This window comes from Hemicordylus capensis, chromosome 2, assembly GCF_027244095.1.
Source record: "Hemicordylus capensis ecotype Gifberg chromosome 2, rHemCap1.1.pri, whole genome shotgun sequence".
In the NCBI taxonomy this organism is placed as follows: Eukaryota; Metazoa; Chordata; class Lepidosauria; order Squamata; family Cordylidae; genus Hemicordylus; species Hemicordylus capensis.
The window spans coordinates 199027073-199045155 of record NC_069658.1 but is presented as its reverse complement, the minus strand read 5'-3'; the positions used below and the strand labels follow the sequence as shown (position 1 = coordinate 199045155).

Below are 18083 nucleotides of genomic sequence, written 5' to 3'. Positions count from 1 at the left end.
TGTCCGGGAGGGGAGATACTGTAAGATTCTCTATAAGGAGCGTGTCTGCCCTTGTGGTTCTGGGGAAGTGGAGTCAACGGCCCATGTTATCTTGAATTGTCAGTTTTATCAAACTTTGCAGGAGAGATATAGAAGTCCTTTTTTAACCGCATACCTCAGTTGTTCTGAGCAGTTCTATCTGGAATTACTTTTGACAGACCGTTGGGATGTTGTCTCTTATAATGTGGTGAAGTATTGTTTCTGGCTAATAAGACTAGGATAAGAAATGTTGAGAAGCGAGATATGGGGTTGGATTGAATTAAATTTTAGATTATTATAATGCATGGAGCCCTCTGTTTTATGTAATGGATGAACTTGGGTGTTATGGTTCTGTTTTATGTTTCAACAGTTTATTACTTTATTTGACCAAGTTTGCTTTTATGTAAAGCTTTTGTACTTTGTGTTTTGCTGGTCGAATGACCATAACAATAAAGATTTTATTTTATTTTATTTGCACCATTTGCTGGTTATCTGCTGCCAATCTGTGACTAGAATTATCTCTTTTCAGATAAATGCAGTTGATTCTCATAATGAACTGGTAGAAAATGACCAGCAGATGGTGCTGTGAGTATGTCATCTGGACCTTGTGTACTCCTATTAAAAGAATGCATGATTACACTGTGTTATAGTCTTCAGGATTAACGTTTAGAATATACTAAATATATATATTATTGTCTAGAACTAGGCTACGTAGACTGACAGTGCTGACAGTCAGGAAGACACAGTCAGTTCTAGGATTTGTTGAAACTGCAGGTGACACTAAACCCTTTGGGGTAGTGAAATCCCAAACAGATTGTGAAGAGCTGCAAAAGGATCTCTCCAAACTGGGTGAGTGGGTGACAAAATGACAAATGTAGTTCAATGTATGAAAGTGTAAAGTGATGCACATTGGGATGGAAAACCCCAACTTCATATATACACTTGTGGGGTCTGAGCTGTCCGTGACTGACCAGGAGAGAGACCTTGGGGCTGTAGTGGGCCGCTTGTTGAAATTGTCAACTTAGTGCGCAACAGCTGTGGTAAAGGCAAATTCCATGCTAGGGATTGTTAGGAAGGGGATTGAAAATAAAAATGCTAAAATTATAATGCCCTTATACAAATCTATAGTGCAGCCACATTTGGAGTACTGTGTGCAGTTCTGGTCACTGTATCTTAAGAAGGACATTGTAGAACTGGACAAGGTGCAAAAGAGAACAACCAAGATGATCAGGGGCCTGGAGCAGTGTTCCCTCTAACAGGGATTCCCAGATGTTGTTGACTACAACTCCCAGAATCCCCGCTACAATGGCTTTTGCTTGGGAATTATGAGAGTTGTAGTCAACAACATCTGGGAATCCCTCTTAGAGGGAACACTGGCCTGGAGCACTTTCCTTATGAGGCAAGGCTACAGCATCTAGGGCTTTCTAGTTTGGAAAAGAAGCGACCACAGGGAAACATGATCAAGGTGTATAAAACTATGCATGGAGTAGAGAGGGTGGACAGAGAAACATTTCTCCCTCTCTCACAACACTAGAACCAGGGGTCATCGCATGAAACTGAAGGCCGGGAAACTTAGGACCAACCAAAGGAAGTACTTTAATTGTACAGTGCATAATTAATCTATGGAATTCCCTGCCATGGGATATGGTGCTGGCTAGAGATGTGCACGGAACCGTTTGGTGTTCCATTCTAGGAGTGCTGAACCAGTTCTGTGGACCTGTGTTCGAGCCAGTTTGAAGGGGGGGTTGGATAACTTTAAGAGTGAGGGAAGGTGCTCTTAAACCTCTCGCAGCATTTTCCCCACTGGCACTGTATAGTCAAACAGTCCAGCAGGGCAGCAGCATACCTCCCTGCCGCCCCGTTTCTTTCTCGGACCAGAAGTGACCAGAAGTTCCTGGTGCGTGTGTGCACGTCATACATGTGCACGTGCAGGAAACAGATGGAGATGTTCTTATTTTGACAGGGAGTATATTCCAAAGCCCCAAGCCAGCCACAGAGGCAGCCCAGCCCTGAGTTGTTACCAAACAAACTAGTGGCAACTATAAGCAGACTTCCCTGGGGAGTTATCCAGACATGGCTTCATGCTTTGAGGTATCCAGAGAGCGAAACTGCTTCAGAGTAGATTCACAGCTGTTTAATTCGGGTGATTAGATGGGCCATCCACATAGGGTCAGTTCTTGTCAGCATTCCCTGCGGATCTTTTCCCTGTGTGTGTCCCCACAGTTTGCTCTGGGTTTTTCCTCAAACCAGTCACATCCCAGAGGAGGAGGTGAGAGACCTTTTGTTTGTTTTTTTAAGTTTGACAGCTAGTTGCGGAAGACCGGCGAGACAAGTTGCTCAGCAGCAGACAACAGAACACTTCAGCCAAACCTGCCAAATCTGACCCAAATCTTTGCTGGGTTTTATAATGAACTTGCCTTTGTGTTTGCCTTCATCACCTCATCCCGCCCCCCATCTGCCACAACCCCTACTCCCCAACACTCACAATTACAAATCACTCAGAGCAGCCCACACCCAACAAGGCTGTCAAACTCCCCTTCATTTAGCCTTGCACAAGTGCGAGTTTTGAAAAAAGCCAAATTACTAGCAATGGCCCCTCCACACATCACAGGAGAAGTGGCGGGGCAAACCAGAAAGCTCAGTTTCCCCTATAAAAAGCTGCCGCAAATAGAATTTTTTTTAACCTCAGACATAATTTGAGCCAAGCTAGAATTTGCAGCAGTAATTTGGGGGGAAAGCAGGATGATAGCTCACAGGGGACTTGATAGCTCACAGGGGACTTGGGGGTAAATCCAGCTGATATGTGAAGTCGTACCTTCCATTCTGGAGGGGATGCAAGCTAAAAGCCGTGTGTGTAAAAGCCCCAAGCAGTGTTCCCTCTAACAGGGATTCCCAGATGTTGTTGACTACAACTCCCATAATTCCAAAGCAAAAGACATTGCAGCTGAGGATTCTGGGAGTTGTAGTCAACAACATCTGGGAATCCCTGTTAGAGGGAACACTGGTCCCAGGTGATCTTAATAGGCAGCAGGGTTCATGACAAAGAAGGCACTCTTTTAAGTACCCTGTACCCAAGCCATTAAGGGACTTCTGAAGGGACATCTATTTTATTTAGGGACTAATGCAGAAGGGACTTCTATTTTATTTTTACATTTATATTCCATGCTTCCTTCAAGGAGCCCAGAGCAGTGTACATAGTTATGTTTCTCCTCACAGCAACCCTATGAACTAGTTTAGGCTGAGAGAGAAGGGACTCACCCAGAGTCACCCAGTGGGTTTCATGGCTGAATGAGAATTTGAACTTGGTCTGCCTGGTTCTAGTCCAACACCCTAGAAATTCTCATAAAGGGGGAGGATGTGGGGGCAGAGCAGAACCTATCTAAGTAGTAAAATAGTGAGGAAATAAACCCCTGGGCTGTGGATTTGGGACAGGGGTGGGGAAACACAGTAAAGCTCACTTACTTACAATGCTGCTGCTCGGCTGTGTGTGTGGTCTTCTGTGTGGCTGGGGCTGTCTCCCAAGCTGCCCCCACCACAAGGGACAGGGCAGGGCTAACTAACAGCCTGTCACACATTACATTAGTTCATTAAATATAAAGTAAATATGCCATCTGATGACTAGAATATGTCAACCTGTGCTTCACCTGATCGTTTCTTGGGGTCATCACCAGGATGTTAAAACAACCTTCTTGCTATTTATATTTGACAAGGCAACGATGAATTTGCACCATCTCATATGTAAATCATGAATGAAGTGGAAGGGGGAAATGACAATTAGCTTCCTTTGTTGGCTTTTCAAAAAGAATTGCAGTGATTGTCTGAGAGGAGAGAAGAAACTTGGGTTAAATTGCATTCATTGCCTCAATAGAACCGTTGCTTGGGCAATGTGAAAACAAGCTAATGATGCCAGTGCTGCTTTCAGTGTTGGGAAGTGGATGCCAATAAACAAAGGGCATATCAAACCCATGAATGTCTGCATATTCCACCCTACTTGCTGTTCTGAATCCGATACCTGTAACCAGTGTTCCCTCTAACAGGGATTCCCAGATGTTGTTGACTACAACTCCCAGAATTCCCAGCTGCAATGGCTTTTGCTTGGGAATTATGGGAGTTGTAATCAACAACACCTGGGAATCCTTGATAGAGGGAACACTGCCTGTAACCTAGATCCCAAGGAGGTTACAGATGTCAAGGATGGAACTGCAAGTAGACTTTGCTGACATTGGCAGGTTCAGATGACACGCCCAATGTCAGCATTGGGCACATGCACATACCAGGTCACAGGTTTTCTGTCACGTGTGAAGCCTCCCATAGAATCTTTTGGGCAGCTTGTCATATAGCTCAATCTGGCATTATTCAAAGCCCTGTGTGTACTTTTTAATCCTTGGAAGATACTAAAACCAGGACTGACAACAGTTCATCAGTCAGCCCCAGATGTGCATTCAGCGTGGATATTCTTCCATCCATGCCAGGGTGCCTTTCTCTAATCGTGTGGCGGGCTTAAATTCATATTTGTAGTTTAGACTATCCCAGGAGCATAGCTATAACTTAGTGGATGGGTTCAAAGAACCCATGCCTGCCAGCTTCTGAGGGCCCCCAGCTCCACCTCTCCCTGTTTTCTTCATTATCTCCCTCACTCACTCTGAGGGGCCATGAAGAAGAGCAGTGAACACGGGCCCCACTCCCCTAGCTGTGCCCCTGCTGCCCCCAAAGTGTTCCAGCGCATCAGGAGACAAGACAGGGGAAGGACATGTGTGCTCATGGTGCACACATCCTTATCTTATTTCTTGTTCCTTTTTCTATGTTCACTTTGAAAACCTTTTTGTTGAAAAGAGGTAAACTAAACAAACTAACTAACTAACTGCTGGGACTGGTGAACAAAGTATAATTCGAACTGGCCCAGGAAGTAGGTTCAACCTACTGCACATGCATGGAACATGTGTGTTTAACTGTATATGTATACAGACCTGTGTGTACACTGTACACAGATTGTATATTGAACATAGTGTGCACAGGGCAATCCAGGCTTGCAATCATACCTCTGAAAACACTTCACAGGTGAGAATCTGTCCTGATTTTGAACGCATTACTTTTGCATTCCATTTTTATTTTCAGTCTTCTCACTTTCTTCTTCTTCTTGCAGATATAAAGCTTGTGTCAATGACAGCAAACAGCATACACCACACGTTAATATAACCTGCAGGAGAGCAAAAGTGCTCTTAGCCCTGGACTTTGGGGCTGAAGTCCAGGGCCTCCACAGCCCCTGGGGGCCTCCAAATCCTCTTTAGTCTGTCCTGGGTGTTGTGGTTGCCTGGCGGAGCATGATGATATTTCATTTGCAGGGTGGGTGTCCAAAGGCCTTTAGGTCCAGGGTCCAAAATTACCTAGGTGCAACTCTACAGGAGAGGATATTTCCCAAGTCCTGGATTCTTAGAAGTTGTCCTCTAGCAATCTGTTTACAAATTACAATAGATGCAGGATTTAAAGGGGAAACGGCCTCTTTTTTTGGAGGCCTCAACCCCGGCGAAGCACTCCGTCCTTTGCGATGACTGAAAGAAGTCCTAGAGCCCAAACCTGTGGATCTGAAAGAAAGCACAGCTCCACGGATCATAATGGGCTTTACTCCCAAATTAAGTATACAAAGTATATTAAGTATAGCCTTGGAAACCCAAGCCTATGTGTGTTTACTTAGAAGCAATTCCCCTGATCGCAACTGGATTTACTCCCCCCAGGGTGAAGCTTTGCAGCCTTAAAGGTGCAGGAGGTTCCCTTCCGCCTCCGTACCAATCCAGTCCTTCCCTGTCTCTCCCCGTCGTTACCCCAGGCAGATGAATGGGCGGGACTGGTATCTCCACAAATTCCTCTTGGCCTCCAATTAGTTTCCTGATTGCCACGCTGCAAACAAGGCCTTGCAAAGAAGAGCGGAAGAAAGGTCGGTCAGCGAGTCGCAGGCAGCAGCTTGTCTTTACGAGGCAAGTCTTGGTTGGTGTTTGCAGCAGAATGCAAAGGCGTCAGGGCAGTCTTTGGGAGGGAGGGAGCGCTCCTTGGAGGTGAAGTGGATTGGGGAGGGCGTGGCTAGGAGTGTGCCTCCAAAGTTTGGAAGCGGCTGTGCGTTTGCTGGGAGTGGGAAGCGTGACTGTCTTCTCGGTATCTTCGTGGGTCGCGACTTGCAAACTCAAGACAGCCGGAGGTGAAGTGATACAGTATCGTGGCAGAGTGTGTGGAGCTCTGTATTTCCCCCCTGTAAAAGCAGCGAGAGGGGTTGTTTTGGATCGGGGCCGCGGGGGGGGGGTGGTGATCCAGACCTCCCCCAATGCCGCTAGTATCCTGCCTTAAATCGCCCCCCCCCAAACTACTCGTTGCACGCAGCAGGGGAAAACTTAAGAGACAGTTTGTACCCCTAAACTATCTCTTCTGCAGCTAATAGCAAGGTGAGGAGATGGATTGCCAGGGGCTGCTACGGCCCCTTTGGGGGAAGGCTGGACTCCCCGGGCTATTAACTCAAGGGATGTCCCTGCCTTGCAAAGCAGCTGACAAAAAAAGAGGGCTACGGCCCTAATCCAAATTGGAGGCCGACCGGAGGCTGCTTTTACAAGAAGAAAATGAAGTTGAGAGTCCCAGTAGCCAAGCTTCAGCCTTCTGTGTAGTTTGCCCTTGAGCAGCTGGAGGTAATGGTTCCCTGCGTCAGATCTTCCCACCCTGGCCACGAGCTTGTTGGTTGGCTTTGGCTAGGGCATTACACTCTCTGTGCCTCTCTAACTAGTCAGCCTTCCCAAAAGTGCTTGCAGCTTTGCTGTGACACAATTGCTTCTCTCCCCGGGTGCCTGATTCTCTTGGGAAGCTACAACAAGCAGATGGAGCTTCTCTTCTCTTCTCCCCCCACCAGGAGATTAGGTGGATTTTCTTTTTCAAACCCACCTAGTTAAAAAAAAGAAGGGAAACTTCAAAAAAGAAAACCTATGCAATGCTGCTGTGCCAGCTTTGCTGCTTGTTAAAAGTAGTTCCAAGAGGGGCAATGTGAACCCACCAGTCCTGTTTAAAGAGAGAAGTCTTGTTCAGTTATGTTGTAACTACATTGAGATGTCTGTCTGTACACTCTTGCATATTTTTGTGTGGATGTGTATTCATTCTAAAAGAGAGCCTGGGTAAGGTCCCTCAAATGCAGGATACAAATTACTGTTATTTACATTTTTATATCCCGCTCGTCCTCCAAGGAGCCCAGAGCGGTGTTCTACATACTTAAGTTTCTCCTCACAACAACCCTGTGAAGTAGGTTAGGCAGCGAGAGAAGTGCCTGGCCCAGAGTTAGCTAATTACAGACCTAATATTCCATGATTGGGCAAGGTGACTGGGCAGGTGGTGGTCTCTCGGCTCCAGACAGTTTTGGATGATGCAGAATATTTCAAACCTGCTTTCATGTGGTCTGTGGGGTTGAGACTGCCTTGATCAGTCTGGTGGATGATCGCCTATTGGCAGAGGGAGTATGACTCTGCTGATGCTTTGAATCTTTCAGTGGCTTTTGATACCGTTGACCATGGTATCCTTCTGGACTGCCTGAGGGAGGTGGGATTGGGTAGCACTGTTTTATGGTGGTTTCTTTCCTACTTCTCTAGTAGATTCCAGATTCCAGACCAGATGGTGTCACTTGGAGACTGCTGTTTTGCAAAGAGAGAACTGAAGTATGGAATTCCACAAGGTTCCATACTGTCTCCAGTACTCTTTAACACTTACATGAAATGCTGGGAGAGCTCATCAGGAGGTTTGGTGCAGGGTGTTATCAATATGCTGATGACACTCAGATCTGCTTCTCCATGTCAACCTCTTCAGGAAATGGCATATCTCCCCTAAATGCCGGCCTGGATGTGGTAATGGATAACAAACTGAAATCCAAATAAGATGGAGGTACTGACTGTGTGGGGTCAGGTCCCGAGAAATGGTTTATTTAGAGCTGCCTCTTCTGGATGGGGTTACACTCCCCCTGAAAGATCAGGTACGTAGCTTGGGAGTGCTCCGGGATCCAAAACTCTCCAGTTTTCCAGGTTGAGGCAGTGGCCAGGAGCACTTTTTATCAGCTTTGGCTACATCCATTTCTGGAGGTAAATGACCTTAAAATAGTGGTTCATATGCTGGGAACCTCCAGGCTTGACTACTGTATTGCACTTTACGTGAGGCTGCCTTTGTACATAGTCCAGAAACTACAGTTGGTACAGAATAAGGCAGCCAGATTGGTCTCTGGGACAACCCGAAAGGACCACATAACATCGATTTTTAAAAGAACTGCACCGGCTGCTGATATGTTTCTGGGTGAAATATAAAGTGCTAGTTATTTCCTATAAGGCCCTTAATGGCTTGGGCCCAGGGTTTTTAAGAGAGTGCCTTCTTTGTTATGAACCCTGCTGCCTATTACAACCTTCTGGAGAGATCCGGTTACAGTTACTGCCAGCTCGTTTGGTGGTGACCCAGGAATGGGCCTTCTCTGTGGCTGCCCCGGGGCTCTGGAAATATGCTCCCTGTTGAAATAAGAGCATCTCCTTCTCTGTTTGTTTTCAGGAAGACCCTCAAGATGCACCTGTTCTCTCAGGTTTTTATTGTGTCTTGTGGAATTTAAATCTGTGTTTACTTTATAGTATTATTTTAAAACTTGTACACTGCCTAGAGATGTACATATCAGATAGTATTAAAAATTATAAGTAAAGTCTCTCAAGTCATATGTACTTTGACCCCAATTAGAGCATTTAACTTATATGGGAGCATAATGAAAACCTTTGATCGGGCAGCCCTAATGCATTTTGCATTACAGAGCTATCTGCGTGGAGATAAAAGGGAGAGTGACTTTCTTTTGGGGAAAAAATAAAATAAAAACCCAACTCTCTTCATAAATGTGTGAGAACACTTACTGTAAATGCCCAGAACCTTCCAAAAGCTTGTAGTTATTCCTGGGCCGAATAAGATTTCTCTATGAGATGGAAAGTGAATGACACTGTTTGGTAGTAATAGCTTCATTATTTGTCACAAAAAATATGCAACCTGTTGCATCCTACTTGCTATGTGTGGCACTTAGGAACATAGGAAGCTGCCATATACTGAGTCAGACCATTGGTCCATCTAGCTCAGTATTTTCTACACAGACTGACAGCTTCTTCTCCAAGGTTGCAGGCAGGAATCTCTCTCAGCCCTGTCTTGGAGAAACCAGAGAGAGAACTTGAAACCTTCTTGTGGTAACTTCAACAACTTGCCAATGAATGTTTGAGAGGTAGGGACGGAACAGCAGTTCTGAATGAGGCCTCATGAACCATAGAACTTACTAGTTGATTAAATAACTTGGGGCCCCCAGTGGAAGAGCATATGACCTGTATGCAGGGTCCAAGTTCAACCCCTGGCATCTTAAGCAGGCGAAGAACAACCTCTGCAAGACTCTTGCGAGCTACTGCCCGCCAAAGTGGACACCACTGAGTTAGATGGGCCAATGGTCTGAAAGAATAAAGCAGCTTCAAAGGTCTATAGAATGAGTGAGTGTGTGTGTGTGTTTAAGGAATACCAAAGAGCCATTCTCCTAACTGTGGCTTGTTTTAGATAAAGAACAGAATTCAGTAAACCTTGTTTGCATCTGCTTGTGCATCTTTTGTCAATGCTTTCACCTTTAGATCTTGGTATGCTTGCAGATCTAGAACTTAACAGTTCTTACTTGCAGGGACGTAGCAAAGTTGGAGTGGGCCCAGAGACAAGATTTTAAAATGCCCCCCCCCCGAAGCTCAGCTCATAAAGTAAAGAAATCTTAAATGAGGCTGAATAGTGATAACAAAAAGAGTAAAATTTACACGTGTGTGTGTGTGTGTGTAGATATATATCTATATCTATCTATCTATCTATACACACACACACACACACACACCTACCTATGTGCCACAATAGACCATCATCCTAAATTTTTGCAAAGGTTTTGTAAATTGTGGACAATGCAAGTCATTTCATGATACTAGAGAAAGACATGCTGTTCTGGTAGCTCCAGGTCTTAACACTCACATCAATTTCGGAGGATGAATACAACTGAAGGAAGCTTGGGTGGGTGTGCGGCTGGGGGAGTCAGTCATGTGACTTGCCTCTGGGGGCCCCCTCAGCAGTGGGCCCCCAGACAACTGTCTCCCCTTGCCCTATTATAGTTACGCCCCTGCTTACTTGCTTCTGTATATCTGTAATGTTTTAAAGAAGAGATGAAACTGCTGAGATGTCTTCCTCCTCCTCTTTGTCTAGATTTTCCAAGAATAATGGTTATGGTGGTGTTCTCTCCAGATCTGGTTATGCAAATATGCCTAGACTTGTAAGCCTTTTAAAGGATAGTTTTGTTCAGATAACTCCATGTGCAAGCAGATATACAGACACCAACCTACAAAGATCTCCATCAAATGTGTATCCCATATTCTTCCAAGGAACTTGGAATGGAATTTACTGTACCTCGTGCACTGAAGAAACTCAGGATGATGAACTCGAGGGTGGAGGGAAATGACTGCCAGCAGTACATGTAGGACTCCATGCTTTAAGCACATGTAGAGAGCCACATATACCCCAAACTGCATTTTTTGCCCTGGGTATACCGTTTTTCCTGTAAGGCTCTGGCTTTAGGGGGTAAGGAATGTTTAGTAAATAGCCATAAGTTCTGAGTAGTTAGCAAATTCTGATACTAGAGTTTGTAGCCGGTCAGTTGGCTGATCAAATATTGTCAGCTAACCTATTATTTGGCTGCAGTCAAATGGCCCGTGAAGCCACGATTCCTGGTCTGACAAATCCCAGGCGCCAGGGAGCCTTGATGCCTAAACTAGGGTATACAGAGGTAGAGTTATTTGATAAAATATGTATTTATCCCAGCAGTCCCGTTTCTCTCTCATTACTTGTAAAGGGGATGAAGAGAAGTCAGTTTACCCTCCCCCTCGACAATGTCTATTGCTAAATTTGGTAACTTTGTCAACTGTCAATTTTCTGGCCCCAGATTTTTGGGCTGGATCCTTGGCCCATTGAAAATTTGTCAAGGCTAGCTTTAGTTTTCAAAATGTCTCCTATACCTTTATATTGGGTTATACTTGCTGTATATAACAAAAAACAAATAACAAGGATACTACAGAAATTGATTTCTTTCCAACTTACTGTCTTGATAGTTAATGGTTCAATAGTCTATGAAATCACTCCGCTTGCTCATCAGAGAAGCTTGCCCAATTTCTCTTTGGTGCACAAAGTCCATCTCTGCAGTACTCAGAGGTTTCAGCACCCCTTCCTTATCAATTGGACTTTGACTTTCTTCAGCTACAAGCCTGTGTATTCACTGCAGCTCACCCTCTAGCTTGCAACACCTTCCACCAGGGTGGATTTGATTTAAATCAAACTGATTTAAATCACGATTTAAATCACGATTTAAATCACTAGCAGGGTGGATAAAAATAAAAAAAATCCAATTTAAATCAAAAAAATCGGATTTTTTTGATTTAAATCGGATTTTTTTGATTTTTATCCACCCTGCTAGTGATTTAAATCATGATTTAAATCAGTTTGATTTAAATCAAATCCACCCTGCCTTCCACTCTGAGAGGGGGGAGTGCATTCCCCAGCTTGCATTGTTTGCTTCTCCTCCTGGTCACATCTGTTTGGCTCAGGCAGGCGATGAACAAATGTGACCAGCCATTGCCACTGCTGCCACCGCTTTGCTTGCTCACTCCTGCTCCTGATAGTGTTGGCTCATCACCCTGCTCAGGCGCCAAGCTTAAATTTCCAGGCACCAAGACAAGCTGGCACTTGAAGATTGCCAAACCCTTATTAAGAGAGATGACTCCTAATGTTTGACTCGAATAGACCAATGCTGCCTGACAACTCCTTAGTACTAAGGTGACATGTGGTGCCAAATATTTTGATTTGATTTAACAATCTTTGTAGTAGAACAGATCTTATTTAATCTGGATGGCATAAAATGTTGTTGTTGGGAGACTACTTGATTGTGTTTCTCTGAATTACAAGCTTACTGAAGAGCAGTTTCTTTCTTTCTACTTTTTACATGAAATCCCTGCCACTAGCTCTCACTCTTAATATTCTTTGTATCTTTGCCTTCTGGTATTTGTGGCAATAGCAGCCACCTGATGGCGCAGCAGGGAAATGACTTGACTAGCAAGCCAGAGGTTGCCGGTTCGAATCCCCACTGGTATGTTTCCCAAAACACCTAGATTGGGCAGCAGCAATAGAGGAAGATGCTGAAAGGCCTCATCTCATACTGTGCGGGAGATGGCAATGGTTAATCCCTCTTGTATTCTACCAAAGACAACCACAGGGCTCTGTGGGCACCAGGAGTTGACATCGACTCGAGGCATACTTTACCTTTATTTGTGGTAATAATCCAATTATATGTCTTGGCCATTAATCCTTTTTGCTCAGCCTGAACAACCCTTTTCCTCCAATGGAACCAGCTTTTTAAGCAATAGTTGTGGTCCCAGTTCTTCTCCTTTCCTTGACAGGAACCACAGTGTGAAATCCAGCCACTCTGATGATATATTTCATTTCTTGCTCGAAATCTACAGCCGAGTCGATATGCTCAAAAACTTGTATGAAAGTTCCAGTTGTGGAGCTCTCCTAAACATCTGTCATAACAGATTTAATTACAGAAACTGATGGTGAGAGTCATAAATTCAATACACTTTGTACTTATCCTATTCAATTAAGAGTTGTCATGGAATAAATTTTCAAAGTATTGGCCCCGGCCCACAACCGACCTTTCTATCGATGACAACATGACCAGATTTATTATAGCTAGGCCACCTCCCCTCAAGGGTCCTGAACATCTTTGTGTCTATTCTGGGAGCCACACACACACACACACCCTATCCGTGTGCTTTTGCCAACGAGTGTTTTAAAATCCTCAGGCGAGAAATGGAGACAAAAAGTATAGGTAAAACTAATAACTGTACTCCTGATGGGTCCAGACAGATTTATTTTAAAAAAACCACACAATTTTTTTTGTCCCACTCTTCCTTCAAGGAGCCCAGAGCTGTGTACTACGTAAGTTTCTCCTCTCAACGGCCCTGTAAAGTAGGTTAGGCTGAGAGAGAAGTGACTGGCCCAGAGTCACCCAGCAAGTATCATGGCTGAAAGGGGATTTGAACCCGGGTCTCCCCGGTCCTCGTCCAGCACTCTAACCACTATGCCACCCCCTTCTAAAGTCTGGTTGAATATTCTGAATAACCAGATCATAACTAAGTTTTGAAATTAGCTTAAGACACTGTCAGTTTAATGCCGAGATAGTCCTGCAGTAATTACCTTATTACTATCAAAAACTCATCTACACCTAGTTAACTAATTGTCAGAAGCTTGGATTTCTGCTGCCACTTGTCTTTTGTGTTTGTTTTTTTACCCAGGTACTGGACTGTTTCTCTGTGGTGTCAGATATATATGATAGGAAGATGGTTGACTGCACCACTGATAAGATGTCACCTGTAGTGTAATTTAGAATTTTATAGACTACCTTTCTGTCAGTAATGGTTTCCAAGAGACTTATATGAAGTTGACTAACAAAAATAAAAACAAAGGAAAATTAATAACAGTCGCAGAACAATCAATCAAAGCAAGGCTAAAGGAACAAATTCAGAGTAAATATGACAATCAGAGAGCAACTGATCACAAAATAAAGCTCCATCCAAAGTTTTCTCAGTTCCAGCAGTGTGTTCTCTAATCTTTTTCATCTGTGTGCAGAGTGTGTTTTGTTCTGGGCGGCAGTATCGAGGCAGTGTGTACGCACTTGCATTCAGAGTGGGCCTTCCTGATTCAACCTGAGTGGGATCTAAAATGAACTGAGCGAACATCAGAAAATGTGTGAGCACGTGCACGCATTAGAGGGAACAGTGGTTCCAAGGCCCAGTGACAAAGTATTTTATTATTATTATTTTATTTATTCGATTTATATACCACCCTTCCAAAAATGGCTCAGGACGGTTTACATCAAAATCAATTAACCATTAAAATCAAAACTATAAAAACCTCATTAAACTAATTAACAGTTAAAACATTTAAACAGTTAAAAAATCTGGAGAGCCAGGCTGAACATTTACAATTAAAACAGTTTGCAAGAATTTAAAAACCCTGGAAGGCCAGGCCAAACAGATTGGTTTTACGGGCTCTCCTGAAGTCCAGTAATGAACTCAGATTGTGGATTTCGGCTGGGAGTGCATTCCACAGCCCAGGAGCAGCTACAGAGAAGGCCCGCCTCTGAGTCACCACCAAACGAACTGGTGGTAACTGGAGACGGACCTCCTCAGATGACCTTAACGTGTGGTGGGGATCATGCAGAAGAAGGCGCTCTCTAAGATAACTCGGACCTAAGCTGTTCAGGGCTTTAAAGGTAATAACCAGCACTTTGTATTTTGCCCAGAAACATATTGGCAGCCAGTGCAACTGTTTCAAAACAGGCATAATATGGTCTCAGAGGCTCGGCATTTTCCTAAAAATTGTAAGAGAATAAGACAGGCAGTACTCCTAGGTCTATATTCTTTAGACTACCCTGTAAGATGAGTTGGTAGTACTAGCATATTACAGATGGGGTTGGGCTAAGGGAGTAGTTTGCCAAAGGCTACCTAATGAGTTCCTGGCAAAGGCCAGATACAGAGGCCAGCCTCTTAACCCCTGCCTCGTCACAATGTTCTCACTCAAATGTTCTTGTCACAGTGTTCTTACTCAAACCATAAGCTGCCTTTTCTCTTCCAGCCATAGCAATCTTTGGCCATGTGGTTCTACTTGGCAGCCTTGCTGGGTCTCTATCTCCTGCGCCGTTGGTACCGTGAGAAGCAGACTGTGAGCAATCTGACAGAGAAGTATGTCTTCATAACTGGGTGTGACTCTGGATTTGGCAACCTGCTGGCCAGACAACTGGACGCACGGGGCCTCCCGGTCCTGGCAGCATGCCTTACGCAGCAGGGGGCAGAGAAGTTGAAAGAAGCGACGTCTCAGCGGCTGCAGACCACCCTCTTGGATGTCTGCAGCACTGAAAGTGTGGTCAAAGCAGCAGAATGGGTGAAAAGCATTGTAGGTGACAAAGGTGAGATCAAAATGTGAAGGGTCTTGCGTTCCATGTCTCTTGAGCTCCATCAACCACTGTTCTCTCCTCCAATGCAAGCAACATAGCACTTTTGCCAATCCATTCTTCCTTACCAAGTTAGGGTGGTCTTGAAGAGACTCATTCTGGTTTTATCTTCACAACAACCTTGTGAGGTAGACTAGACTGAGAGATTAGCCCTATTCAGACATTGCTATAAAGACGTCTGGACACATACATGTTTCCCCCCCGTCCTGGAGCTCATCAGTGTGGGATCAATCACTGAGCATGCTCGAGACAGGCTGGAAATGATCAGTGGTAGTTACTCTTGCTAGAGGGCGCTATCCCCAGTTCCAGTCCTGCCTGCTCAAGGCATCGCATGCTGAGAGTTTGGGCTCTGCTGGAAATTGGGATTTACTCGTGAACTCTTCTCCTTCCCTACTCTTTCTACTTTTTAGTGTGCAAGGGTGGGAAGGAGCTTGCCTTTAGGCCATTATTTTTATTTGTTAAAGAACTAAAACTGTGTTTTGTTTATTCAGTTCGGCTAATTAAATTTTTTTATCTTTAGTTTTAATGTTCGTTTCATTTTCTGCTCAAACATTGCCGGGCATGTTCCTTCATGATGGAACTTGCACAGGCCAAGCTGCTCTTTGGGAGCTCTCTTTCTGAGGAGTCTACTGCTCCCAAACTAACAAAGGAAGCAATGTAGCCTGTCGTGACCACGTTGGCAGTTCTCGTACCGACCACAGCCTTTCCCGCCCAGGCGGAGGTGCCCATCCCGACCCGTCGCCGGGCAAAGCAGCCAAGAGAAGCAAGCATAGTAAGTTGGGGAATGGCAGTAAACTTTAAAAAAAACAAAAAAGCTGCCGGAATCTGTACGGCTTAGTGAGCATATGCAAGCGACCTAAGCTGCGCCACAAAGAACAGAGAGCAAAAAAGGGGGAAGGACAGCCAGCACCCGGTGGGTAGTTCTCTGGCGTCCATTAGCACTTCTCCTGTGGTTGTGGTCGAGGGGGAACCGGCTAGCCCGTGCAGTCCCCCCACCCTCCACCCCAGCCAACCAACGAAAAGCGGAGCGCCTCAGGAGCCTGTGGGCTCGGAGGACCAAAGAGGAGCTGTTCAGGACTGCGCTGTCCAGATTGCTCAGACCACACAGGCTGGGGGGCCTGCAGGTAACGTCTCACCACCCCCTTTCCACCAGATGTGACCATGTGGCTGAAAGAATTCTTTGCCAGAGAGTGCCTGCCTCTTATGTCCCACCCTCACGTGCAGGCTCCTCCAGATCCCTTATAGCCTTTGCGCCCTAATAGATGATATCCTCTTCCTCCCCAGACTCTAGTCTAAGGAGGGAGGCGATACCCCTGTTGGAGCGTGGGCAGTTTGCTCCCAAGCTACCTAGGCTTAGGCACAAAAGGCAGCTTCCTATGTCCTCATCGGATTCTGGGCAGAGGCCTTTCAAATGTCCTCGGGAACCCAGGGGACCCCCCACACTCCCGGCTGCACCGGTGGGTCCAGTGTTGTCACCTGCTTCTAGCCTTCCCCCTCAACCTTTCACTAACCCCTCTCTGCCTACCTCAACCATTTCCCTTACCCAACCTGTCTCTGATTCAGACCGTGGGTCACGATTGCTCTTGCATGAAGACTCAGATAGAGAGAAGGGAGAACTCTCTGAGGAGGAAACCACGCCTGTGGCACCCATTTCTGCACATCTTTTTGCATCTTCTTATTTTGATGTTCTCTTATCCAAAGCTAAGCAGGCAATTAATGATGTATCGCCAATGGATGTGGCACCTCCTTCAGAATTAAATCAGAAAGTGTTTCCTTCCTCTTCGGGCCGCTCATCTTCTGTGCCCTTTCCATCTTTGTTTAAACAGGTTATGCTGGCAGAATGGCAAAACCAGGCTTCCTGCAGGCCCATTGGTTCCTATCCAAGGAAGCACTGTATTTTATTGCCTGAGGTAACCTCTTTGCCAACCATACCTAGGGTGGATCCACCCGTTGTCCAGATGGTATCTGGGACTCTAGTGAATATTGAGAGTCAGGAGCAGCTAATGACAAAAAGTGTGATCTGTTACTAAAAAAGGCCCATGAGACCTCCTCCACAGTGATTAGGGCAGCCACAGCCAATTCCATTTTTTTCTAGAGCCTCTATTTTGTGGGCTAAGCAGTTGGCACCGTGGGCTAAGCAGTTGGCACCTCCAGGAAATTCCAAGTTAAGACAGGGCATTAATAACATGGCTAAGGCTGCTGCCTTCATGGCAGATTCCAGCCTTGACTGTGTCAAGCAGGCTTCAAGAGCACTGGCCTCTGGGGTAGCTTTTCGCAGATCCCTGTGGCCGAAGGGATGGCAAGTTGATTCTAAGTCTAAGATGGCACTAATGGCCTCTCCCTACTTTTTGGCCCTTTTCTAGATCCAGTTCTGGTGGAGACTAAGGATAAAAAGAAAGCCATGCCCACAACCAGAAGGGATTGTGGCAGAGGTTTTCATAGTCCAGGTAGCTCCTTTCGTAACCAAAGACAACTCGACAATCCACCTTCTTTTCGCACCGGAGACATCAGACAAGCCACCTTCAGAGGCACTGGAAGTGGAGGCCACAAGGCAGAGGCCTGTCCATACCACAGGGCAATAGAGCCCCTAACACAACTGCATCCTACAATAGACGACAATGACTACTTACCCATAGGGGAGAGGCTTCTATCCATTACCATCGAGCATCTAAGCAGAGTGGACAACACGCAGATGGATTGGTTGAGCTATCAGTCGGTCGACCCTTGGAGTGGAAGTTACACCCTGAGGTTTTTCATCAGATATCCAAGCATCTGGGCACTGCTCTAGTAGACCTCTTTGCGTCCCCCCTCAATGCCCAACTGCCAAGGTTCATCTCAAGGTTCCTGACCCAACAAGCGGAAACCTCACATGCTCTCGCATCTCCATGGCCTCAAGGTCTGCTCTGTGTGTCCAAGAGCACCCCCCGGCTCCGCTTCTCCCAAAGGTAATCAGGAAACT

The 18083-nt window shown here is 45.4% G+C and overlaps 1 protein-coding gene across 5 annotated transcripts in view; it reads left to right on the top strand.

Annotated features, from left to right (window-relative positions):
- The first annotated feature begins 5801 nt into the window (after positions 1–5801).
- The window catches only part of LOC128346611 (retinol dehydrogenase 16-like), a 37903-nt gene continuing 25621 nt past the window's right edge, over positions 5802–18083 (top strand). For 2 of the 5 annotated variants that reach the window (XR_008317084.1, XM_053300079.1), the window contains exons 1-2: positions 5802–5990; positions 14749–15079. Coding sequence is in view for 4 of the 5 variants with exons in the window: in XM_053300079.1 (XP_053156054.1) it covers positions 14767–15079 (313 nt within the window). In the remaining variant the exon portion in view is untranslated. Of the gene's footprint in view, positions 5991–6053; positions 6209–12543; positions 12666–14748; positions 15080–18083 lie in introns of those variants that run through there. The other 3 variants (XM_053300081.1, XM_053300080.1, XM_053300082.1) reach the window with 3 other exon arrangements.